Source organism: Tribolium madens, unplaced genomic scaffold (assembly GCF_015345945.1).
Source record: "Tribolium madens isolate multiple individuals breed KSU strain unplaced genomic scaffold, Tmad_KSU_1.1 Scaffold_96;HRSCAF=242;Tcas5.2_LG5, whole genome shotgun sequence".
Classification (NCBI taxonomy): Eukaryota; Metazoa; Arthropoda; class Insecta; order Coleoptera; family Tenebrionidae; genus Tribolium; species Tribolium madens.
In genome coordinates, this window is record NW_025401068.1 from 11,548,355 (window position 1) to 11,576,218 (window position 27,864).

A 27,864-nucleotide genomic window follows, 5' to 3' on the forward strand; every position below is an offset into this window, starting at 1 on the left:
ATTGTATCGGAAAAACACAAAAGACCTTTTTTATGAAAAACTATGAAATTTTGTTGCTGAAAGTGGCAAGAAACCACAGGCAAAATAGTTAGAGTAAATTTTTACCCTAATCCCATCTAGTTTAGGAAGCACCTAATTAAAAATTTCAACATTTTATTTTTGTACTTGTTTAGGTGTATAAAAGTTATCATCTGTAGCAAATTTTGAATTTTTTTTCTAAAATGATTTCGGAAATATTGAAAAAAAACATATTAAAAGACGCACCCCTTGCGTAGCATTTTTCGATATATGTTCATAGAAAATTTTTGTTTTAAAAATGAATATTCATCTCCTGTTTAAATTTGTAACAATAAAAAGTATTAAAAATTTATTTTATTTTTTGTTACTTTTGTGAGTTAATTTGTATTTTTTTATGTTTAATTAGGATCTCTTATTTCAATTTAAAATAAAAACGTGTACTTAGAGATTTTTGCTTTTTAATCCGTCTTCTTTAATTTCATTTTCATGGACCAACAAGAAACCCCCCCCGAAATAAAATCCTAGTTACGGCCCTGGGTACATTCTACGATTAGCTTCAGTTAGGTTGTAGGTAGTAGTTATTGTGAAAACAGTTGTACACGAAGCAACTGACTTATTGCATTCAACATCAGTAGAAAGTGATGAAAAAGCATTTGCTGAAAACATTTTCAAAAAAAAGTTCAGAAAGCTAGAACAAAGTGAACAGGTTGGAATCTAAATGGAAAGTGATTTAATTTGAAAAAGATTTGTCCTTATCTTTAAAGCTACTGCTTTAAAGTTCTAGATCCTTTTTGCTCAATGATCAGTGATCACTTTTAGAACAAAAAAACTCTTTATTTGCTTTAATTAGTACGCAGGTACTCTTTGTTTGTTTTAAGTAAAGAAACAGTTTTTTGTTTATTCTAATTAGAACAAAGAAGGTGCAATTGACCATTTTTAAGCAAAAGAAGAGCTTTAAAACAAATACTTTTATAAAAATGCAATTTTAAGTAAGATTAACATGCATTTCTCTTATGTGGCACAATACCTGAATAGCAAACCTTAACTTCAAAAAATCATATCTTAAAAACTACTCGGTATATTATTTTAAAAATTTGGATTCTGACTAATAAAAAGATGCTCTACACGATGGTGATGAAGAAAAAAAATTACTCGTAGGGTTTTTCTTAGATTACTTCGATTTACTTGGAACTTCTTCGAACACTGTTCGAAGAAAAGTTTGCCAATGTTCAATTTCAAATTGCATATCATTCTAAAGGGCAAGTCCATCTCTTTACAATGGTCTTTATTTGAAGAAAATCGGCCTAATAGTTATTGAGTAATGATTTTTTAAAGTTAAAGTATTTTAAATTCATTTAAATTAGAAAAAAAATTAATTAGTTCAAAGTGTGTGGACTTTTTGAAATTTTTTTCAGTGCATTTGATTTGTCTTACAAAATGATATAAAATTTGTCAAGTTGTCACGACATGACTTTTTTTTGTCGCCTTGTATTATCAGTGTTTTAAGAGTGTTGGGTCGTCGTTAACGACTGCCGGTTTCGAGGTGGTCATCTGCAATATCCAAGATTTAGTGTTGTCACATTACACGCCGGGGTTCGCGTAGTTTGAACGGCACTTCAGCGGAAAGGTCCGTCTCTGAATTTATGTGCAATAAATAATACATGAATGCTAAGTATGTTGCGAATGTACGACATGCTGGAACTATCAATGCACGAATTTATTCCCTCCGGGACGAAAATAAGCCCCAACGCCATCTTTACGAATAACTCGAATTAATTCGGGACCAGTTGGAACAACAAATCGTAAATCGTCCAATAAAGGACCGACAAAGAGGGCGCTTCAGATGGAATCTGCTACCATCAACGGTTTATGGGCGACGTTATTTTTATTAAAAAAGTCCGAATTACATGCCTGACGAGGGTTGCCGGAATTTAACCATAAGACCAACCGCAGCAATAAAGAAAACGAAACAACAATTTTCAATCTAGTTCTAGTGGACACCATGTACAACAAAGCAATTAAAAATTACATAAATGTGTAAAATTTTATTTTTGTACTTTTAATAGGGTGAAGTCGGTAGAGACCGACCAGAGGGAGAGACACATTAGAATATAGTTGTTAATAATGTTGTTGTTTATTTCTTAGATATGAGTAGACGTAGTACAACTTTATTCTGGAAATGGTTATTATGTTACTATTATTTGATACAATTGTTAAAAAAATTAATATATAACATAAAACAGTTTTTCCTCAAAATTCTTTTATATGGGACACTTACACACTCCACTTTACCACTTTTAAAATAATTTACGATCGTTTGTTATCAAATTGTTATCGTTTTGGTTGCTTTTTATTTTATGACAAATTTAGATGACAATGTCAAATTAAGAAATCAGCACCTAAATTGAAACTTCTCTAATTTTTTACTTGAAAAAAATATTAATTTACATACTTAACACGTAAAGAGAAGTTGTCATTATCTATTCGTGATTATATTCTGAAACACATCACTCATAAGTCGCGAAGAATTTTTTACTTGTATAATTTTTATTAGGTAATTATTGGTCCAATTATTATTATTATTATTGGTCCCAATTTCAAATTGTTTATTATCAGGTACCGGTTTCGGCCAATTTGGCCTTCATCAGCCCTACGTCAAGACAATTTCACATTAAAATACTTTACAAACTTTACCATTACACATCAAATTACATATGAAATTAAAATTAAAAACAATTAAAACTCCCCTATTCGTTTACTCTTGCTGTCAAATTTCTGTGCTAATTTTTATGTATTTAAAGAATATTTTTATTTTGTTACGTTAATAAGTTGTCTTAATGAGAAACATTTGTGGTTTAAATTAAAAGAAAGATCATAATTTTACAGCAGGTTTTTCAAAATTTGGTTCACCTCTCCCGGATTTACCCTATTTTCAATATGTATTTGCAAAAAAAACAAAAAAATTGTTTGATAGAGACAAATATGCTTGGTTTACATTTTGCTATTACCCATACATCATTTGCTTCCAGAAAATAATAATTAGTATAAAAGAAAGTAATATAAAAAATGTGATCGTATTTTGAGAACGAAATTTTGTTTTGTTTTTGGGTTATGCGATTTTTTTTTTGTTAAAATTGCAATTTATGTGAAAGATTTTTTTTGAAAAACTTAAATATAAAGCAGGTAGTTGTAATTCTTAGATCATAAGCTTCATGAGAAAAATGGTTTTATAGTGGGTTGCCATTTAAAAAAATAAACTCAAATCAAAAATTTTATTCTTGATAAAACATCACATTTTTATAGAATTTTATATTCATTATTTTATTAAAAAAATAAATAGTTTAAACAAAAAACGTTTGGTTCCATACTTTTTATTCACCTGGTATATGTTTTAATTTCTTCTCTTTTACATTTCCTTTTTTGCATTATTAGTACTCGAATTTCAATTAGACAAAATTAATAAGAAAAAACTTACCTTATATTTTATTTGACTTACCTTTTGTTTACTTATAACTATTTCACTGTTACACGTGTTTCAAAGTTCGCGCTCTTATGCGCCTGCCATCTTTTAACACTGATTTGAATTAGTATTTGAATTTGAATAGAGAAAAATTGCTGACTTTCCCGGGGCTGGAAAGCGGGACCTTATGCCGCTGAGCCACCACCGCCGCCGATAATCTTTATTTATGTTTTAATGCAATATATTCATGCATACAAAAATTTTCAAAAATTTATTTCTCACATTTCTACAACGTTTTATTCACATTTTAAGTTTCGTAGACTCTTATAGATGCATTTAAATTACCCAAATCGATGTGTTCAGTTTTTTCGTTTTTTGTCAAAATTTGGTCGGTGTAATACTCGTACTCAGCTAATAACTCCGAAACTATTATTAATAGCACTTTGTGTTTGTTATTGTTGGAAAGAAGATTACCTTTTGCGATAGTTATAAAGAAAATCGATAGTCCAATATTCATACAAACACAAAATTTTGCAAAAATTTATTTCTCGCGTTTTATGCACTTTTCTGAGTCTCTTAGACGGTTAGACTCCTATAAGCGCATTTGAATCAATTTTTAAGTTTGTAAATTTTTCGATTATTGCCAAATTTTGCTCGATTCTTGATACCATCAAAAACCGCTTTGAGTTTGTTATTGTTGGAACGAAAATTAAATTTTCTATCTTAAAAAAAGATTATTGTTCTGTGTGATAAATTATTATTGAGAAAATCGTTAGTAAAAACAAAACTTGTTTAAAAAACTCGAATATAGGTTCAAATATTTTCGTTTTGAAAATAAGACTAGACAAAATTTACAATAAACGATTTTTTAAATTTATTTCTTATTTATTCTTATTATTACCTTTTGTTTATATTTTATTCTACTTATCTTTTGTTTACTTCGAGCAAATATCTTTTTGAAATCGTCAAATGGACAAAATAAGCTTTAATATGACCAAAATTAAATTTTCTATCTTAAAAAAGATTATTGCCAAATTTTGCTCGATTCTTGATACCATCAAAAACCGCTTTGAGTTTGTTATTGTTGGAACGAAAATTAAATTTTCTATCTTAAAAAAAGATTATTGTTCTGTGTGATAAATTGTTATTGAGAAAATCGTTAGTAAAAACAAAACTTGTTTAAAAAACTCGAATATAGGTTCAAATTTCGGTTCAAATATTATCGTTTTGAAAATAAGACTAGACAAAATTTACAATAAACGATTTTTTAAATGTATTTCTTATTTATTCTAATTATTACCTTTTGTTTACTTCGAGCAAATATGTTTTTTGGAATCGTTAAATGAACAAAATAAGCTCTAATATGACCAAAATAGTCCGTAAAGTAGTACTTTTCAGGACTCCTATTTCAAAAGTAAAGTAATGCAATTTTTTAATCATTTTTTAGACAGAACTTAAAGTTGTGCACAGAAAATTGTCTTGTTTCCCTAGTGTTTTATTTTTATTTTTGTGATTTTTAGTGTTCGTTTCGGTGAGATAAATCGCGTGTTATATGGCGTGTTGGACAGGTGTTTTACCGAGAAGCATTACCGATTTGGCTGTGTCGAAGTGTTTTAAAGCGTGGTCAAGACTTTGTAGCTTTCGCAAAGGTCCTCGCTGTCTCGCAGTGAGATAAGAGCGCGTTCGAAGAATACGAGCGTGGTCCTGTAACAAGGATACAATGGCCATCATCATTAATGATATCTCTATCAGATGGCAGGTGGCAGTGACGGTCAAAGGTCATGCCGAGGTCTAAGCGGCACCTTGAACATCGCCTGGAATCTGTGGTCTCATTGTGTTATTGCATTACTTTATCACGACGAGTTTATCTAAGAAAAGTGAGAAAGTTTTTATGACGCATCTCGACGAGATATTGATTGAAAGCGAATCCCGACTCTTATTTTAGCCCTCATTGATTTTGATTTCCTTCAAGAGACTATAAATCCGAAGCGAATAAACAAATTTCGAAAAAATCGGATACATGTGAAAGAAACCACGTTTTTTTCTTCCCTTTGTAATAAATTAGCGTGATCGGAGACAAGGCTCAGGACCTCCACTCGAATCCTTGGAGGCAATCACGGTGATGTATCTATTTGTCAAAGCAGAGTCGGCCGGCCGAAGAGCAATTGCGGTCTCTTTTTATGTTTCCGGTCCACCGGAAGTTCCGCTCGGCTACCGGTCGATATATCTACGTGCAGTTGCAGATTAACTTCCTGTTTCCGCTGTCAAGATTCGTGTTTTAATGACCCGATTTTTTACCAAAATAATTGCCAAGCTTCAATAAACTTGGACATTCTTTAATTCTGATGGGATTCGCGACAGGAAACCCCAATTTTTACCATTTCCGCTTCTTATCTAACGTAATCGACACAGGTGGACGTGAGAAAATTACTCAACTTATGGAAAAGTAAAAAAAAAATATTAAAACAGCACATTTGGAAATGTGTTTGATGATGAGTCGGCAAAACCCAAAAGTGTGGTTTAACGGTTGAGTGGGTTTGGAAACCAACGATTTGTTAATAATTCATATTATGGAAGGAAAAAGACTACAGCCACCAAAAATACAAAAACTCATTTTTTTTATTCGAATTAATTTTCAAAATCATTTTTTTCATTTGGAGAGGCTTGAAGGAACTTTATTTTTTACTAATTTACTACCACAACACACAATAAAAGTTTTAGTGAAGGTCTTTAGAACTTCGCCTAGACGATAGCCCAAGAAATGTTTGGACATTTAAATTATTTTTTAAACTCAAAATTTGTGGCTTTGGTTTGAAGCAAATTTATTTTTTACCGAATTCATAACACAACGCACTAAAAGTATCAAAAAATTTCGTAAAGACTCGTAGAACTCTGCCTAGAAACTTGTCCCAGATATTTCTGAATTTTTTTTGTTATTTGAATTAATTTTTGAAATTAAAATTTTTGGATTTGGATATGTTTGAAGCAACTTTGTAACAAAATACACAAAAAGCACCAAAACAAGTCAGTGAAGACTACTGAAACTTCAACTAGAAATTAAGGAATTCCTGAAAATCCTTTTTTGAATTTCAATTAATTTTTGAAATCGAAATTTTTCCTTTGGATAGGCTTATCTTTTTACCAAATTCGTAATACAACACACAAAAAGTATCAAGGTATCCTATATTCTGGATAAACGTATCAAAACAATTTAGTAAAGACTCATAGAACTCTGCCTAGAAGCATGTCGCAGATATTTCTGAAATTTTTTTGTTATTTGAATTAATTTTTGAAATCAAAATTTCTGGATTTGGTTATGTTTGAAGCAACTTTGTAACAAAATACACTAAAAGTACTAAAATAAGTCAGTAAAGACTTCTAAAACTTTACCTAGAAGCTATGTTAAAAAAATCTTTTTTTTTTTAATTAATTTTTGAAATCAAAATTTTTTGCTTTGGATAGGCTTGAAGCAACTTTATCTTTTTACCCAATCCGTAACACAACACACAAAAAGTATCAAAGTATCCTAGATTCTGGAACTCCGCCTAGAAGCTTGTCTCAGATATTTCTGAATTTTTTTTCTTATTTGAATTAATTTTTGAAATCAAAATTTTAAGATATGTTTGAAGCAACTTTGTAACAAAATACAGTAAAAGTACCAAAACATGGCAGTGAAGACTTCTAAAACTTCACCTATAAACTAGCTTAAGAAAAGCCTGAAAATCCTTTTTTTATTTGAATTAATTTTTGAAATCAAAATTTTTGGCTTTGGATAAGTTTGTAACAACTTTATCTTTATACCAAATTCGTAACACAACACACTAAAAGTATCAAAACAATTCCTAGATCCTAGAACTCCGCCTAGAAACTTGTCCCAGAAATTTCTGAAAATACATTTTTTATTTGAATTAATTTTTGAAATAAAAATTTTTGGATTTGTGTAGATTTGAAAAAAGGAGTAAAAGTACCAAAACAAGTTAGTGAAGACTTCTTAAACTTAACCCAGAAGCTAGTTTAACAGATTCCTGAAAATATTTTTTTTATTTGAATTAATTTTTGAAATCAAAATTTTTAGCTTTGGATAGATTTGAAGCAACTTTATTTAAAAAAAATTCTTAACACAATACATTAAAAGCTTCAAAACAATTCAATGAAGACTTCTAGAGCTCCGCCTTGAAGCTAGCCCAAGAAACTCCTGCACATCGCTTTTTGAGCCCAAAAAAAGTGGCGTTCTCTCATGCAGTTCAGTCGGTTTGATCTCCAAAATGCTTTCACACCCGTTTGTAGCAAGCCCTCCAGCTTGTTCCACGATAAAAGCCATGGGTTTGCATTCGTACAACAACCTCAATTTGCCATGAGGATGCTCCTTAGTTTCTGGATACATAAAAATCCCTCCGTGTCTTAGAGTCCTGTGGACATCTGCAACCATCGAACCGACGTATCTTCCAGTGTAGGGTTTTCCCGATGAGGGATATTTTTTCGAGTGCACGTAACTCCTCACTATATCTTCCCAGTAGGAAGCATAACCTTCATTGATGGAATATGTGTTGCCTTTTTTCGGGATTTTTAAATTATATTCCATCATTACGTACTCCCCGATTTCTGTATCAAGGATAAATGTGTTAACTCCTTCTCCCGTTGACAAAACTAAAGTTGTGGCACTTCCGTATAAAGCATATCCTGCTGCAGTGATTTGATTATCCTCAAACAAGACATCTTGAGCTGTTGGTATATTATCATCGCCTTTATCCATTACCATGAAAATGGAACCAAGAGCAATGTTACAATCAGCGTTGGAAAAACCATCCAGAGGGTCAATAGTAACAATATACTTGCCTTTATGGTCCCTATCAATTTCCAAAGGCTTTGAATTATCTTGTGAGAGTATCACACCGACAGAATACGACGATGTGAGCATGTTGATGAAGACTTCGTTAGCTATCGTTTGTAGTTTTTTCGTTTCTTTACTTTTATCATTTGAGGCGAAAAAATGTGACACTCCGCCTCTCCTAACTAAAGCACTGACTGACTTCGTAGCCATTTGAATCGAGTTGAGGAGTCTTGTGAGTTCACCAGTGGCTTGCCAAATGCGATTTTCTTCAGCAAAGATGAATTTTGTGAGAGTGGTAGTGCTGGGGTCCACGATACGCGAACTCGAAGTCATTTTTGACGTTTGAAACGAGAAATCTGGATTTTTGTCGTCGTCTGCGTTGATTGACAGTAATAAAAAATCTACCCAATGTCAAAAAAATTAGAATCTGTATACTTTGGTTTGAAACCTTGATAATTTTTTGTATATAGAAATTTAGTTTGGTGTTTTATGGGTTGTTTAATATTTTTTTTGTCACATAACACAAGAACAAAACAAAAAACACTCTAATTTTTATTAATTTATAGTTTCTGAAGACAAATGATTAAAAACGCTTGATTCCGAACTTTTTGTTCACCCTGTACATCAGAACATAAGCAAAAATAAACAATTTAGAATTTATGAGACAGTGGTAGCGCAGAGCGCCACCTGTCGGTGTGTGGAGAATGGCGTAGTCGCTTTAAGACTCCCGAGGCCACATCACACATCGAGCTACACTGCACTGATGAGCCCCAAAAGGGCGAAAACGGTCTGCAGTTTGCTCGATGTATGATGTGCCTCTTTTTCACAATTTAGAATTTAGACAAAATGTTCTTCATTTAACATTTTTCTTCCAATTTTAATTTAATAAGAAATTGTTTTGAGGGTGGGATAAAACTTGGTTAACCTTATAATCTTCATCAAGCTTGTAGTTTTATACAGGTGTGCCAGAACTCGCGCCTAGAGAAAAATTTAAAGTAAGCTAAGATACCAGGAACATGGAAAAAATGTTTAAAATTTTGACATTTATTTTATGACATTTGACATTTTTTTATGTCTATTTAATAATACTAATGATCTTGTATGTTTTTTTTTTTGTATTTTTTAGGTAAAGGTGCCAATAAAAACCACAAATATCATTAAAAGGAGTTACAATTTAGGATACAGCTTCCTTGTTTCTTCTTCGAATAGCCTGTAGCAAAAAACTTGAAAAATGATCTTTCCAACAGAAATAAATAGAATCAGAGTGCATAATTTAAACTCTCATAACTTCGAATTTTTTTAAGATTTTTTCCATGTTCCTATAGTTTATTTTTTTTAAGAACGAAGCGTTGCATGAGGTAGGGAATAAAATTGGCAAATCAGGTTACTCTATTTTGCACCACGTGACAAGCTTTATTTACATTGAATTATAATTACCAAATAATTTTTAAAAATCTCTAATCTTTGACATTATTTTTGAAATATGTCATAATATTTTAAGATAAAGTGTCGTTTGTTGGTGTACGATTTCAGCATTTTGGTGTAGCATAAGAACAGAACAACAACCTGGTTCTTTTGTAAAAAAAAAATTCAAGGGAAAAGCCAGTTAGTAGTGGTCAGAAAATAATGATACATAATATCTACGCGAAATTTATTTTTTTATTTATTTTTCTTGAGTAGGAATAGAAACAGGATGTTTCGACCGAGAACGATGTTTTTACTAATTAGGTAAGTACCTAATTCAAATGAATAAGTTGTGGATTATTACCTTCGACCACTTCTAATGAATGCAAGATTTCATTGCATTTGTAACAAAGGATTAGGTTGTTGTTTAGCTATTATGTATTCCAAAAGAAAATTTAAGAGTCCTTTTTTATGTTCTTGGTTTATTTTTAAGTAAACGTAAGATTAATCGAATGTTGTTCTTAATTGAATTTGTAGACACTAATTTATAATAAAATGCCAAAAAACAAATAACATTGAAATTTTCTTCGTTTTTAAAATTACCCCTCTACAATAGGCGACCAATTTTACACAATTCTAAGAATTGTATTGTGTAAATGTGTACTTCGTTCTAAAAAAACACACTATAGTATCTTACCTTATATGGCATTTTTTTCGGGGGCGCGAGTTCTGGCGCACTCTGTACAAATCAAAATTCACCGGTTTTAATTTTTTTACTACAAAAATAAGTATTACAGTATAAATTCTTTTCGTGTTGATTTTTGTTAACTTCTTGCGGCTGCATTAGAAGTCGAATTCTTGCGATGTCTGGCATTTGGTCTGTCACGGCGATTAGCCGGTCCGATCGTTCCAATAAGCACTTTTTTCCTGTTTTGTATCGTCGGTATCAAGTAGTTTTCGATTTCCACACGGTGCGATGTTCGCACCTCCTGCTGCGCCTCTTCGTAATTACCGACTGGCGCGAGTGATTGACGATGATGTCTACCAGAGCTGTAGTGCGAGAAGGCCGATCCAGGTCCTTCAGCACCTCCGTTAATTAATGAATTAAAAACAATGGAAGCGTATCGTGACATGTGTGAGACGTCACCTGCGATGATGGTGTTAGAGTCCTTCGACCAGCTGTCGGCTTACTTTTAATTGATGATGGTGTGCCAAACGCCGAGTCATCGGCAGAAGGTTGGAGTTTCACACCTACCCATAATCTAACCGTAACCAGAACAACTCATCACACTGTTTGGTGCTTATTTAGATCGAAGAGATACGAAATGTATCATCCGCGAGTTATTTCAAGACTCGCGAGGGACGATTTTTACAGTTTTGACTTCCTGGACGACATCTGTCATCCCACTTGAAACTTTCTAACAGAAAGTGTGTAATTTGATTGACCATATTCGAGGTCTTCGTTGATTAACAGTAGTATAAAGTCTATCCAATCCAAACCAAAAGAAACTGTAATTACACAAGGCGACAAAAAAAAGTCATGTCGTGACAACTTGACAAATTTTATATCATTTTGTTCGTCTCAGTGAGACAAATCAAATGCACTAAAAAAAAATTTCAAAAAGTCCACACACTTTGAACTAATTAATTTTTTTTTCTAATTTAAATGAATTTAAAATACTTTAACTTTAAAAAATCATTACTCAATAACTATTAGGCCGATTTTCTTCAAATAAAGTCCATTCTAAAGAGATGGACTTGCCCTTTAGAATGATATGCAATTTGAGATTGAATATTGGCAAACTTTTCTTCGAACACTGTTCGAAGTAAATCGAAATAATCTAAGAAAAACCCTACGAGTAACTTTTTTTTTCATCATTACCATCGTGTAGAGCATATCTTTATTAGTTATGGTTTGCTAATCTGCTAGCAGTTTAAAGCAGTAGCTTTAAATATAATAACAAATCTTTTTCAAATTAAATTGCTTCCATTCGGATTCTAACTTGTTCAATTTGTTCTAGCTTTCTGAACTTTTTTTTGAAAATGTTTTCAGCAAATGCTTTTTCATCACTTTCTACTGATGTTGAATGCAATAAGTCAGTTGCTTCGTGTTCAACTGTTATCACAACAACTACTATCTACCAGCTAACTGAAGGTAATCGTAGAATGTACCAACAAAATAAATCAGGTGACTTATTGCATTTAACATCACTCGAAAGTGATGAGAAAGCATTTGCTCAGAACATTTTCAAAAAAAGTTCAGAAAACTAGAACAAAGTGAACAAGTCGAAATCAGAATGAAAAGTGATTTGATTTGAAAAAAATTTGCCCTTATATTTAAGACTCGTGCCTTAAACTTCTAGATCCTCTTTGCTCAATGATCAGTGGTCATTTTTACAACAAAAAAACTCTTTATTTGCTTTAATTAGTACGCAGGTACTCTTTGTTTGTTTTAAGTAAAGAAACAGTTTTTGTTTATTCTAATTAGAACAAAGAAGGTGCAATTGACCATTTTTAAGCAAAAGAAGAGTCTTAAAACAAATACTTTTATAAAAATGCAATTTTAAATAAGATTAACATGCATTTCTCCTATATGGAGCAATGCTTGATTAGCAAACCTTAACTTCAAAAAATCATATCTTGAAAACTACTTGGTATATTTTTTTGAAAATTTGGATTACAACTAATAAAGAGATGCTCTACACGATGGTAATGATGAAAAAAAAAATTACTCGTAGGGTTTTTCTTAGATTATTTCGATTTACTTCGAACTTCTTCGAACACTGTTCCAAGAAAAGTTTGCCAATATTAAATTTCAAACTTTATATCGTCCTAAAGGGCAAAGCCATCCCTTTAGAATGGTCTTTATTTGAAAGAAATCGGCCTAATAGTTATTGAGTAATGATTTTTTAAAGTTAAAGTATTTTAAATTCATTTAAATTAGAAAAAAATATTTTGTTCAAAACGTGTGGACTTTTTGAAATTTTTTTAGTGCATTTGATTTGACTTACTAAGACGAACAAAATGATATAAAACTTGTCAAGTTGTCACGACATGACTTTTTTGTCGCTTTGTGAAATTAAATGTGACAATTATTGACATATTTAATCACACAACCGATCTACTTTTTCAACTTAAGAAGCACAGTATCAATAGTATCATTGTTTCAGATTTTACATTATAATTCTTAAAATGCCAAGTATTCAAACTTGCTGTGTTCCAAACTGTGATCAAGGGGAGAAAGAGGATGTTACTTTACATTGATTTCCAAAAAGTAGAAATCAAAAGAACGAATGGATTAAGAGAATATTTGGTACCATCAGCAATATACCCCCAAATTCCGTGATTTGTGGAAAACACACAACAAATTTTTTTGTTCACCTGGTGTAATGAGCAAAATTATTATTAAATTTCAGGAATTTTTATTGGCATTTTGTTATTGAAGTTTATTTTTTCATAAAATATAGTAGAATCGTAAAATTCTTATTAGGGTTTTGGATTTTTTGTGAATTTTTGGATTTATCACTACAGGGTGCGCCAGAGAAAAATGTCAAATGCCGGGGGCAATAGGTCGCCAAAAAGTGCAGCCGAAGAAGTAATTTTTGCTTGCATAAGAAAGTTATTAGACTCTTAAATCCACCAATCCCAGAAGGGCACCTCAGGGTGTGGTTAAAAAATTATATCTGTTGCTAGGTTACGTAAATAATATCAATTTACCCAGAATTTTAAAAAATAGCTGGTCTACTGTAATTTTGAGTTTGACATTTATTAATTTTCGTGATGTGGGTGACATAACCTGCTAGTTTCCAGTATTTTTCTCGCTGAAGAGGTTGGACACGAGTATAATGAGACAGAATCGTTAATTATTATCAACAATTACAAAAAATATTTTGAAACATTCTGGAAATTCCTGATGAACCGACTTCTCTAAAACTTCTTCACAGATATTGTTACTTCTCAAATAAAATGAATAAATGAATTTTAGAGCTTGAAAACTAGTGCATTATCCTTATGAAACAAAGAAGCAAGTGAGAGTGAGGGACCAGAAAAAACTTGAAGAAGTACGCAAGTTTCTTTATCCACTTTAATACAAAATTAACAGAAAGATGTACTTTTGAAAATTTAAACTTTGGTGGACAACCACTTTCTTTTTTCTAATTTGAAATTTTTTCTGAAACAAGCTTAAGACTGTTTTAAAATTATTTTACAATATTTTTTAATTCCTCTTTATTTCTTAGATTTTATATAAAAGTCTCAAAAAATGTTGAAATTTTAAAGTTTGGTGGACAATGACTTATATTTACCTAATTTGAATTTTTTTCCTAAAACAGGCCCCAAAAACGGTTTTAAATCTATTTTAGAATATCGTTTAGTTACTCTTTATTTCTTAGATTTCTTGTAAAAGTCTCTAAAAATGAGAAAACTTGTGTGTTGAAAATTTAAAAAGTTTTTTTTCCCCAATTTTATTTTTTTACAATATATTAGTTTCTCTTTATTTCTTGGATTTTTTGTAAAAGTCTAAAAATGAGAAAACCTGTGTGTCAAATATTTACAGTTTTTTAACTAAGATTTATTTTGCATCATGAGGGGGCCGCTCCGTTCTCGAAATCGGTAATTACACCACAATTAACATTCCCGTTGTGTCGCAGTTTACGAGCCGCCTCTGTCCGCCTCGACTAGTTTGTTGCACCTTGTTAATAACGCTGACTTTGCATATTGCTAGGCTTTCTGTGGCGGGTTCTTGCCTTGCTGCACGTTTCAGGAACGCCATTAAATGCTGTGCATATGGCATATAGGTGCGAGGAGACCGCCGCACGTTTAATTTTCACATTATCGTTTTTTTTCCCTCCTCTCACCTTCATCATCCATCGCCTCTCACAGCCAATATCATTTAGAAGGTGATAATTAGTAGCTGTGAGATTTTTCGGTCATGCGGGGAAATGGAAAAACAACGACTTAAACGGGGAATTATTGTGATTTTTTTCTTAATACTGGATTGTGAGGTTTCTACGAACTGGTTCGAAGATGATTTGCATAACAAAAAGCAGGAAGAAAATAACGCGGTGAACGGGTCGAATAAGACTGCTCCTGCTTGCTGAAAAGGGTGAAGGTTAGGTTTATTTTAGATGGGGGAACTGTGATTTCACTTTGTACGAGTATTTTTAGATTGGTTTGAATAATTTCAGCACTGATACGCCAAATGGATTACCCAAAACCAAAATTTTGAATCCAGACTAGGTTTCTTTGCAAAAAACAACCAAAACAAGAAATATCTCATATTTCAGTGTAACAATTTCTCTTTTTTTTCAGATTGCTGTTTTGTACCAAAAAGGAATTTTGGGATAAGAGGTGGGTAAAAATGTGTTTTCTTATAATATTGGTGCAGTTAGTAGGATTTGCGAAAGTATACAGGCTGTAAGTATTGGGAGTTCTAACAGTGGTAATATTTATCTAAAATTTTGACAATAGTCATAATCGTTTAGAACTTGCTCAATAAAAATATTTGCAAAATACACCGGAAATGGGTATCAACTTTGTTATATTAAATGGAAAGTTATGTTTTTTACTGCGTTTTTGGATTACTCAAGTGATTTTGAGAGAGTTTTTATCAGACTTCTCTATACTTAATTTAAGCGTTTTTAAAATATTTACACTTTTTTCAAATTATTTTAATTCGCATCTTGCTCTCCAGAAATCGATAACTCTACCATTTTTTAATATTGTGAAATCGTATTTGGGCATATGAAAAAGAAAGGTTCGATCTTTTTTTTGTGTATTTATAAATAAATTTTTTCAAATGGAAGGCCCCAATTTTTTCCTTCACCAAATGAAAGAGAATTTAATTCTGTATCAATCTGTATCAACATTCCCCATACCTGAATTTAATGATTTCCAAGTTATTTTAACTTTTTTTTACAATGAAAGAAATTCATTACTATCCATGGTAGTTTTCTCTTAGTTTACCATGGAAATATTTCTCACCAGTTTTTTTTACAATTGTGTTATTTTTTTCGTAAATACAAATTAAATTTATTTAATAAAAAATTGAATAACTTTGATATTCTATTTTTTTCTTATTTCTATGACACCCTGTGCTAAAGTAGCTATGGCTAATGAACATGGGTGTCGTTACAAATTTTTTTAGAAAGGGGCAACCTCATCGCAGTTTAAAAATACATATTTAATTACAAACACAAAAACATGTTATACAAAATTGGAACATAAAACCATATTTTATAAATGAAACCATAAGACAGGGATCTCTAAAACCATAAATTGGAGTATAAAAGTGTAAAAGTTAAAAAAATATAAAAAATATAAAAGTTAAGCATAAAATAACACAAATCAGTAAATAACATGAACTAATAAATAAAGAAAAATGTAACACTTGGAAATCAAAACATAAAATAAAAACTCTTTCAAAATACATTCAAAAAAACAATAATCAATAGAAATTACAAAATTAAAGAAATAAAAGTTTTAAATTCGTTTTTATTAACCAAAATCGTCAATGATAAAAAAGTTAAAAAAATGTTACTTACTAAAAAAAATATTAAAAAAAAACAAGTTGCAAAATGAGCGTGTTTTTTACTACACGTGTGCAAAAACAGCCATTTTGAATCGTGTTTTATACAAGATTTTTTCCAATTTGGTTGTGAAAAGCATAGGCATCAAATTCGAATTTAAAATCTGTGATTTCAATAATTTTCCAAAATTATACTAGGTCGTGGCGTTGCTATGAAAATAGTGTTATTTGTTTTCTTTATGTCACACTTTTTAACACTAGTGATAAAATAATGTCATATTTTATAACTAGTGATAAAATTAAACACATTTGACAACTAAAATGACACATCTAACTGATTGGCTTTTTACAACAAAAGAACTAAATTCTCCTCCATTTATTGAAGAAAAAGTTGTGGTGTTTCATTTAGAAAAAGGGAGTTAAGGGTATTTAAAGTTTCCTAAACGTAACCTTACATTTTGGCGGTTTGTTAATTGTTTTTCCAATTATGAATCTAACCTTTATCGTATACCTAAATACGATTTCAACATAATATAAAATGGTAGAGTTATCGATTTTTGAATAAGAAGATTCAAATTTTAAAAAGGTCTAAATATTTCGAAAACCTAGGGAAAGCTAATGAAAACTCTCTCAAAATCACTTGAGTAATTCAAAAACGCATAAAAACATAACTTTTTATTTAAAATAACAAAGTTGATATCTACTTCCGGTGTAACAGGAAGTGCCGCCATCTTGAAAATATTTTCATCGAGTAGAACCTAACCGATTATGGCTATAGATAAATATTATTGTTAGAACTCCCAATACTTCTAATGTGGGGTTTAGTCGGAACATCCTATAATATTGGTGCAGTTAGTAGAATTTGCGAAAGTATATCTCGTAAGAGAAAGTTTTTTTTGTGAAGCAAAAAATTGTTAATTAAAACATCATTGAAAAGTTTTAGGTATTGTTCAAACAGTTTGTCCAACTTAAACAAATTACAGTATCACATGAGATTTCGATTTTTTGTGAAGGTGATTGTTTTAATAGGCCAGTGGTGCCAACAGTGTGTGTCACACGCTTGCCAACGTGATCAGCGGAAGGCGCTAGGGCATCGACGCACACGTTTCAGTTGATAAGTTCTATATATAGTCGATATGATTGGCATTGGCGGCACGCGTATCAAACTTATCTCAGTGTCGGTGGCGGCGCACCGCGCCGAAAAGAACAACAAGATTTCTGCAACGGAGTCGTATTTTCCTGCGATGGTGGTGTGTAATGTGTAACAATGGCGCTTGTTTGGTCCTGCGAATGACACGGGCCATTGTCGATGTCTTTTGTCGCGTATATTCGCGAGTATCGATTGCGCTGACATCGCTACATTGTGTGCGGAAACAAAACCCTTCTAATGTAAATTTCTATTCAATTTTGATTGTTATCTATCGAGAATTTTCGATTCAAAGAAAGAACCTGTTGAAGCTTCCCCCTTGTGATGACACGCACCGGGACCGCAGAATTTTACACTGATATGATTGTCGATCCAAAGCGAAAGATGCAACAACAACTGATTTGACTCTTTTCTGACACACGTACTTGGGTTTTTACTGTTTCCGGTCTTTAACAATTCTAAATAAAAAAACATTTTTTTGTGAAATACGCCACTGATTGATACTCTTCACAGACTGGGAAAAGAAGAAGGCACAAAGTTTTGTAATAAATTAAATACCTACAATAAATTTTGAGTAAAATTAAAAGAAACTCAGAATTTATTGTGAGAAAACAAATCAAGTGGTGCCCAAAAAAGAAAAACAGAAGGAAAAAACGCAGAATCGGGAAAAGATAAATCAAATAATGCCCAAAAAAACTGATAATATTAAAGAGAAAAAGCAAGACAAAAACTAAAAACTAACAAAAATGTTTCAATTGAAAAAAACTGATTTTAAACTTAACAATTTAAAAAAAAATATATTTTTTTGTAAAATTTGTACGTCTAAAAAATCCTATGGCGCGGTATGTCTCTGCTACAGTTTAGTAGGGGCGTCAGAGAATTTTTAAAAAATTGGGTAAAATAGAAAAAACTTGTGGAATCAGGAAAAAAATCAAGTGGTGCTTAAAAAACTGAATATTGTTAGAGAGACTTAAAAGACAAAAATCAAACAAAAAATGTTTCAATTTGAATTATTTTTTGGGGAAAAAACTGATTTTGTTGTTGCTGTTTTAAAAATTTTTTAGAAGCCGTTTAAGAGACACCATACTAGTCATTTTTTGACCTTTTGCTATTGTTTCTACAAAACCCCGAAAATTTAATTTTAAAATAAAAATTGGTGTTTTTACATATTTTTTAATTTTATAACTAAATGTCACAAATAAAAGTTTTATACAGAGTGTTCGTTTTTCGGGCACTACCTTGGGGATCTCAGTTATTGTAAGAGATACGAGGTCGGTTAAATTAGGGCAAAGTTGCGCATTTTTATGCTGAACAATTATCTGAAAGAAAAATTAAAGTGTCATTTTTAGTTTTTGAATTATTGAAAAAAATTGGAATTTGTAATTTTTGTATTTATTTTTTGAAGCAAAAACTCAAAGACCTAGACGTTTTTAACTAGGACGTTCTTACAAGGAATCTAAATCTGTCATCGTATTTTCCAAGGCACTCTTGATATCAGAGTTACAACACTCAACTTTGGATTTACTTATGGACGCCATATTTGATTTTTGTATTTTTAAAAAGTCTGTTTGTTTCTGATTACAACGATGTATCACATGATATGATAAAATTTTACATGCTGACAAAATTAAGAAAACAAATTTCCGTTTTTTCTCAATAATTCAAAAACTAAAAATGACACATGAAATTTTTTTTTCGATTATTATTCAGGATAAAAATGTGCAACTTTGCCCTAATTTAACCGACCTTGTATCTCTTATAATAACTAATCATGGTAGAGTTCGAAAAACGAACACCTTGTATAAAATAATTTTTATTGGCAAATGTCACAAAAGCAACATACCACTTTTATAACTAAATGTCACAAGAAAAAGTTTTATCTTTGAGCCATAGAGTCAAAAATTCTATTTTTGCGCCTAAGCGTTTTTACTTGTACCATTATTGACATTTCACTTTTTTTTTCGCTGTTTCAGCAATTTCTAGAGATGTACAGCATTCGACATTTGTACTACTAACTGCACTAGTTAAACCTTTCAGCTATAGAGTAAAAATTCTATTTTTGAGCCTAAGCGGTTTTTTATCATTATTGACATTTCACACTGTTTTTTTTCGCTGCGTCAGCAATTTCTAGAGATTCACTACTAACTGCACTAGTTAAAATAATAAACACTCTAGAAAATCTCAACACAAATTCCGATACCGACGCGTGATGTCTGTTAATAAGCGTTGTTATGATTTCATTACTTGATTATTTTGTTTTTTTACTTGCTAATTATAGTCATGCTTTTTACTTTCGATCTGAATGCCTTTGCAGAGAAAATAATATTTTATTCGGAGTACTAAAATGTGGCTCAGCTGAAACTATCACTTTTACTACTAACAACATTATGAAAAGCAGAAGTATCTGACGCAAAATTTTGTTTCTTTTGTGATTCAAATGGCATTTTTTGAAAATAAATTAACAAATGTTTGAAACATTTTTTTATTAACTGTAAACTGTTTTGTTTTTATTTTTTTTATTTATCTGTTTAATAAAAGTACAGATTGTCAAATTGAAACTCTTCTCAATAATTTTCTCTCATTTCGTCAATGACACGTTTTTTGTCCAATAGTGCGTCAAGATTTAATTAATAATTTCGTTGTCCGTCAATTTTCTTAATTAAATTGTGATTGTAAAAACATAATTCATCATTGCTCTGACGCAATAATAAGCAAGAAGCTTAATTGGTTTCTGGAAAATTTAATATATCGCCGGTAACATTCACTCACCTGAAATTGGCTAAAAATTTCAAAGTACAGTTTTCCTAATGATGGGCCATAACCAAGTCCAGTGGCGTGCCCCGCATCAAATCCCTTTCCCACAATCGCTGATTGCATATTTTCGAAAGGAATGCGAGAAACGTCAACAAAAACGCAATATAACGATCCATAAAGTTTATTGTAATCATAATCGTCTAACCTTGTATTTTTTTCAACGATGGAATATGAGATCGCGTACAATAATGGATACGTAAAGCGAGTGTGACGGATCGGGCCGAGTTCTCATCCGTTTAAGAAGATTGAAAGAAAAAAGTCGTGCTGGAAATAATTTGGATTACACACACAAATCGCTCTATTTGCACAAAAACGGGGATTGCGACGGTGGGGGAGGATTGAGCTATCAACCACCTCATTGGGGCAGTGACTTGGCACCTTTTTCAGCCGAAACAAGCCCAAGATTCGGTTTGAGAAAACAAAGGTAGAAAAAAGAGGAGAAAGAAACTATTCAACAAAAACGAACGAAGAAAGGTTCTAAAAAGCCAAAACCAAAACTAGAAAGAAGAAGAAAGTAGTCTAAATGAAAAAAAATATCAAAAAATACAGCGAAATAGCTTGTTTTTTCTTGGACCTGCTTCTATACAGGGTGCGCCACAACTCGCGCCCCAGAAAAAAAAATTGACATTTATTTTTTGGCATTTGACATTTTTTTATGTCTATTTAATGATACTGATGATCTTGTATATGTTTTTTTACAATTACTTAGTAAAGGTACAAAAATTTTGCCAATAGAAGACACAAATAACATTGAACAGAGTTACAATTAAGGATATAGCTTCCTTGTTTCCTCTTTTAATAGCCTATAACAAAAAAACTTGAAAAATTATTTTTCCAACAGAAATAAATAGAGTTAAAGTGCAAAATTTAAACCCTCATAACTTCGAAATTTTTATAGATAATTTTTTTTAAACATTTTTTTCATGTTCCTGGTATCTCACCTTATATGGCATTTTTCTCTGGGGCGCGAGTTCTGGCGCATCCTGTAGATTCGCCAAATAGATTTTCGAAACAAATGCTACATATCCCCGCCGCCATGCACGGCCGCCCAAATAAGAGTGTAATTTTTTGCTCGTGGCTCCGGCGTCGTGACGGATGTGTGCGCCGCGACGCTGGCTCTTGTTTTAGCTCATTGGGCGCCGACCGGATGCCCGGCCAACGCTACAATCGATACGAATCCCCAACCAATCCGGCTCTACTACAGCCTGCCTTCTTTTGTCTTTGCAAGAACAATGGAGGAGCGATCGTTTTGTTCTTACACACGTGGGATATTTATTTCCGTGTGTACACGCACGCTGATGAACGTTTTTTTTCCTCTCTTCTCGTTTTTGCATAGTTTTTTTCTTGTTTTATTTGTTCTCCGACCGGCCATTCATTAGGGGAGATAGCATCGCAGTGCTAATAGACACATCAAGATACCGGCGATACGCATCCGCCATACGCACCCGATCTGACATACATCGATTTGATTAATTAGTGCTCTTCCGCGAAGGTAATTGGGCATTTTTGTGTCATGGTGGAGGAAAAGGGACGAAGGGTCACTCCACACGCATTTATAATAGAGCAGTTTTATCGCAAAGCTATCAAAACACAGTGAAATGGCCACAATAGCGTGGAAAGTTTCGGGTCACAATCAACAACTTTCTCTCGTCGCAGTTGGCGTGGTTCTTGCTTTTGACGGCTGCATATACGAGGGAACGGACCAATTACGAATACTGACAAATTTATTAGCAATTCGAGAGAAGTGGATTTGGTAGAAAATGGCAGGAAAATAACACAAAAAAAAATCATTTGAGACTATTTTTTATAGTATAGAGTATCAGCACGCTTTGCAAGTAATGAAATCATTACAACGCTTTAGTATCGGAATTTGTGTTGAGATTTTCGAAAATGTTTATTAATTTAATTTGTGGGTGACTAGTGCAGTTAGTAGTGCAAAATTTCGAAATAAGCTTATTATGTACTTCTGTAGAAATTGCTGAAAGCGAAAGAGTCAACATTGGTAAATGTCATGGTAAAAGTAGAAACGCTTGGGTGCAAAAATAGAATTTTTACTTCATAAAACTTTTACTTGTAACATTTAGTCATAAAAGTGGTCACTTTTGCGACATGTGCAAATAAAAATCGTTTTTGATATAACCAGACTGCAAAATTCTTGTGGAATTTTATAAATTTAATTGTTAGAAAGACCGCTTTTATATGTACAATAAGTATAATGGAAAAAAAAACGAAAAAAGTCACATACGATGTCATTTTTATTGTGGTATTTTAGAAAAAAATAAATAAGTTGTGCCAAAAACATTACCAAATTTTTAAACTGAAAAGTTTTGGCTACTAGGTAACTCCAAATTTTACATTTAAAAAAAATTGTTAAATTTTTTATAAATTAAATCAAATTCTCATATTTCTCTTAACATTAAAACTAAAGTCATGAGAAGATTTTTGATTTCTGATTTTTTTTTTCAAATTTGCCCATTTAACAACAGTTTTTTAATTCGCTAATCAAACTTAATTTTCTAGTAATATTATTGTAAAAAAAATTGTGCAAAAGTGAAAAAGAATGTTTTTCTAACACTAACTAATACGCTCTTATACATATAAAATACGTCGTCAATCACAACTTATTCTACAAATACATAAAATACTTTTATCTTAGCATCTTGTAAATTTTGACATTATTTTGACAAATTAGCAAAATTTCTGATCCAAAATTAATGTTACAAAAAATTTTGAAGACAATGCAAGTTTTATAGTTTAAAAATCTTGATCTATTAAATTAAGACTTCGATTTTTAAACTGTATAAAACGAATTCTTGACGAATTGTATACTACCGGCTAATGTACGTATTTCTTTTACATACTGTATACTCACTCTGGAAACAAATCAAAACAACCTCAAGAATCACAAAAAGTAGCTCATTCATTTTTTTTTTCACCAATTCATACATTTCTATAACAAACAACTACGTAGACCTCGTTTTTCGTTCAGTTTGCTTATAAAAGAGTTAAAAAAATAATAAAATTTCACAACAAATAACAATTCTGTGTAGATTTTTGATACAGGCTGCGCCAGAACTCGCGCCCCAGAAAAAATGCCATATTAAGATACCAGGAACATGGAAAAAATGTTAAAAAAAAAATTTCGAAGTTATGAGAGTTTAAATTTTCCACTTTGACTCTATTTATTTCGTTGGAATAATAATTTTCAAGCTTTTTTTGCAGTCTATTAGAAGAGGAAACAAAGAAGCTGCATCCTAAATTGTAACTATGTTTAACGTTATTTGTGGCTTTTATTGGCAAAATTTTTGTACCATTACTAAATCAGTATCATTAAATAGATATAAAAAAATGTCAAATGTCAATTTTTTGACAGATTGACTTTTTTAAACATTTTTTCCATGTTTCTGGTATCTCATCGTACTTGAAATTTTTGTCTGGGACGCGACTTCTGGCGTTCTATAGATTTTTTTTCAATCAATAAAATTTACGATTTGTGTGTTTACAGTGTGATTTAAAAATATGGACTAATTAACTCTTTTCTTAGTAAACTTAGTTGTACAATGGTCAGAAAAATGCAATTGTTAAATTATACTTTCACATCTAATAATTTATTTAAATAAGTAAAACTGCAATTCTGTATCCGAAGATAATAATCTAAAAATCAGACTTTAATTAAGTAATATTTGAATATGAAGATTGAACTTGAAAAATGAATTTGATAATAATTTGAATAATCTGAATTTGTTTTAATTTCCATGTTAGGCTTTGTTCGTAGCTTGTAATTTGGTTTTGTTTTCGCCTTTTTGTAGCTTGTCATAGCATGTGCTTGCTCAATTTGTTTGTGGTAATTCTTATCAGGTCCGATGTTATCACCGTCACGCTACAGTTATTATGATACCGCATTCGATTTCTCTTATAATTTATTAAAAAAAAAAAAACGGGCTGTATTTTTAAATTTCTTGACCGTAATTCCCGTTACGAGTTTCCTAAACCGCACCTAAAAACTCAATCATTCCGAATCTTCGTATCTAATGTCAACAATCGTCTCTGTAAGAAAAGCCCCCGATTGTTATCTATAATTGAACGGATTATTACGGTACTTCCATCAACAAACCGAGCAATTTACCGCCGATGAAATTAGGTAATTACCCAATTAGCGTCTGTCACCTCATTGAATTTTTGCTGGGTTTTGGCATAGCGTCGCCATCTGACGGCGGCGGCGCCCAAACGCCCGCCTCAGGCTTTACATAATCACTTACAAATTCACTCGTCATGTTTACATCCAACATCTGATGTCGCGTCGTGTTCAAGATGGGAGTTTTTGTTTTTTGGCGCGAATAAAGCATTCTCTACATGTGCTAGCGCACATCCGAGCTGCTATTAAATGCATATTAAGGCTCATTAGCGAGCCAATTGGAGGCGTAATTAGCTATGGGACGATTTTTAAGGGAAATTCACAATCGCGACATGTGCTCGGGATGATGGCGGAACGCGGACGTAATTAGCGACGATTTTTACAAACGATGAGTTGCGAGGAATTACAGTTATTTCGGAAAGTCTCGTATTTTTAAGCAATATTGTTTTAAAAATTGAGGCAACAAAAACTGCAGCCCTGCTTGCATTTTCACAAAACTAACTCATTTCAAGTGAAAAAATTACCATAAGTTTTTGGTTAAAGTTGAGTTGGTTTTAAAGTTAAACTAGTAACTACCAATAAGTATTGCATTTTTCGTGTCTCAGTTTTTTTTTATTTTGTTTTGAACTATGTAGTTTGGGTAAGACAAATTACACAGGATGACCAAAAAAAGTCATGATGTGACAACTTGACTAATTATACAGGCTGTATTATGAAAAACGCCCCAAGCCATAACTCCATTATTTTTAAAGTTATGACAATACTTCTTAGAACAAAGTTGAACATTTTTTGTCATCTATCGTTTGGGATAGATGCTAAATTAATGCTGTTTTCTGTTTCACCGGAAATGACATCAACTTTATTTTTTTTATGGAACACCCTGTATATTTTACCACTTTTGGATTCTTTGTTTAATTGTCTTTTAACAAGTTTTAGTACCATGTGCCTAAAACCAACCGTTCGTGAGATATGAGTCAATTAAAAATTTATTAAAGTGGGCAGTGAAAAACAATAATATTAAGTAATGTTGACAAATATTATTACTTTGCATTTTCTCTTATTATTTTTATACTTTTTGGTGTTCTGGTGATAATGTGTTAACAGACATGATTCAAGAATATTTTGAAAGGAATAAAAATAGTTGGAGACCACAACGCCTTTACACTGGGCGGTTTCCAATAAGAGAAGTTCCAATTCGTCGACCTGAAGAAAATTTGAGGATGTTTGGGGTTTTTAGAAAACCCAAATTAGAACAGTTGCGTGCGATAAGCCAACGTTACTTGCAATTTCTTGAATTCATGTTCTTGCATTTTCTTCAATACCTATCTAATTCTGATCTCTTTGAAATTGGAGATGTTTTAATTTGGGTTTTCTAAAAGCTCAAAACATCCTCAAATTTTCTTTAAGTCGCTTAAATTTTCGACGATTTGGAACGTCTCTCATCAGAAATCACCCAGTGTAAAAGCGTAGTGCTCTCCCACAATTTTTATTTTATTCAAAATATGTCTGTTAACACATTATCATCCATGATTAACATTAAAAAGTATAAAAACAGTAAGAGAAAATGCAAAGTAATAATATTTGTCAACATTACTTAATATATTGTTTTCCACTGCCTACTTTAATAAATTTTTAATTGACTCATATCTCACGAAGGGTTGGTTTTAGGCACATGGTACTAAAACTTGTTAAAAGACAATTAAACAAAGAATCCAAAAGTAGTAAAATATACAGGGTGTTCCATTTAAAAGAATAAAGTTGATGTGATTTCCGGTGAAACAGAAAATAGCATTAATTTAGCATCTATCCTAAACGTTAGATGACAAAAAATGTTCAACTTTGTTCTAAGAAGTATTGTCATAACTTTAAAAATAATGGAGTTATGGCTTGGGGCGTTTTTCATAATACAGCCTGTATATCATTTTGTTCGTCTCAGTGAGACAAATCAAAAGTTCTAAAAAAAAATTAAAATAGTCCACACACTTTGAACTAAATATTTTTTTCTAATTTAAATGAATTTGAAATACACTAACTTTAAAGAAATCATTACTCAATAACTGTTAGGCCGATTTCCTTCAAATAAAGACCATTCTAAAGGGATGGACCTGCCCTTTAGAATGATATGCAATTTGAAATTGAATATTGGCCAACTTTTCTTCGAACAGTGTTTGAAAAAGTTCGAAGTAAATCAAAGTAATCTAAGAAAAACCCTACCAGTATTTTTTTTTTCTTCATCACCATCGTGTAGGGCATCTTTTTATTAGTTAGAATCCAAATTTTTAAAAGAATATGCCAACTAGTTTTCAAGATATGATTTTCGAAGTTAAGGTTTGCTAATCAAACATTGCTCCATATAGGAGAAATGCATGTTAATCTTACTTAAAATTGCATTTTTATAAAAGTATTTGTTTTAAGACTCTTTTTTTGCTTAAAAATGGTCAATTGCACCTTCTTTGTTCTAATTAGAATAAACAAAAAACTTTTTAAAATAATATACCGAGTAGTTTTCGAGATATGATTTTTTGAAGTTAAAGTTTGACGTGAAGCATTCAGAAATAAGGATTAAAATCATCAATTACGTCGAAATTGACGTTATTTTTGAGCTCAGTTTTAATGCGCGTAACTCACTTATTATCTAATATTTCACCGAAATATTGAGGTTTAAATACTACGAAATTATTAAGAAAATGACGTTTTTTGTTTTTTTTTTCTTAATTTTGTCAAAATATTCTTAAAAATTTCCACATTTTATTGAGTTGGCGGGTATTTTAGTTTATTTTTGACTGAGAAATTCATTGCCAAATTTCGTCAAATATGTTTGAAAATTATCAAATTACTTCGAATGACGTTATTAAAGCTTGTTTTGTTTTTTTTGACCAAAATTTAATCAGAATAAGCTTAAAAATTACTAAACATGTAATAAAATTGATATTATTTTAATTTTGATTTTTACACCGTTTTTGCATTTTTTTTTGTCAAAATAGGTCTAAAAATTTCCAGAGTGTAATTATTTTAGGCAGTTTTGAGCGATTTAGTTAACCTCAATTATCTAAAAAATTACACAAATTAAATTTAAATTATTCTTTAAAAGTATAAAAATTTCAAACTTTTGTTCTTGGTATACAAAATTTAATTTGTTCTTCTCTCTTTTTTTTGGAAAGTTTGGGTTTATTTGTCTTATTTACAACAACTAATTTTGAATCTACAAAAAACATTCTGATAATAATGTTTGTTATACTGTAATATAACTTAAGTAACGCCAATTTCAATGCAATCTAAAATGTCTCAAAACAGGTTAAAATAACATCAATTTCGAAGAATTTGATAATTTATAATCTAATTTTGACGAAACTTTTTTTGGTTGAAACAAGCTATACAAATAAAATAACCTCCATTTATTTATTAATAATTGTTTTGGCAAGATTTGGCAACATAATTAAGTTTTTAGTCAAAAAAGAAATAAATCACTTAAAACAAGACAAAAAACGTCAATATTGAAGTAATTTCGTAGTTTTTAAACTTATGTTAG

The 27,864-nt window shown here is 31.3% G+C and overlaps 2 protein-coding genes across 7 annotated transcripts in view; one reads left to right on the plus strand and one right to left on the minus strand.

The window, feature by feature from the left end:
• Positions 1–27,864, plus strand: part of LOC123012425 (NPC intracellular cholesterol transporter 2 homolog a) — a 328,174-nt gene that overhangs the window by 260,083 nt on the left and 40,227 nt on the right. For 4 of the 6 annotated variants that reach the window (XM_044410328.1, XM_044410331.1, XM_044410330.1 and 1 more), the window contains one exon: positions 15,024–15,062. The exons of the other annotated variants lie outside the window; for them this stretch is intronic. In XM_044410328.1, coding sequence (XP_044266263.1) covers positions 15,024–15,059 — 36 coding nt within the window. In that variant the 3' untranslated portion in view covers positions 15,060–15,062. The remainder of the gene's footprint in view (positions 1–15,023; positions 15,063–27,864) is intronic. 6 annotated transcript variants of the gene reach the window in all.
• On the minus strand, positions 7,567–8,703 carry LOC123012420 (fructose-1,6-bisphosphatase 1-like). Its single transcript, XM_044410316.1, has one exon. It carries the CDS (start codon positions 8,640–8,642, stop codon positions 7,626–7,628), a length of 1,017 nt encoding a protein of 338 aa, XP_044266251.1. The 5' UTR covers positions 8,643–8,703; the 3' UTR covers positions 7,567–7,625.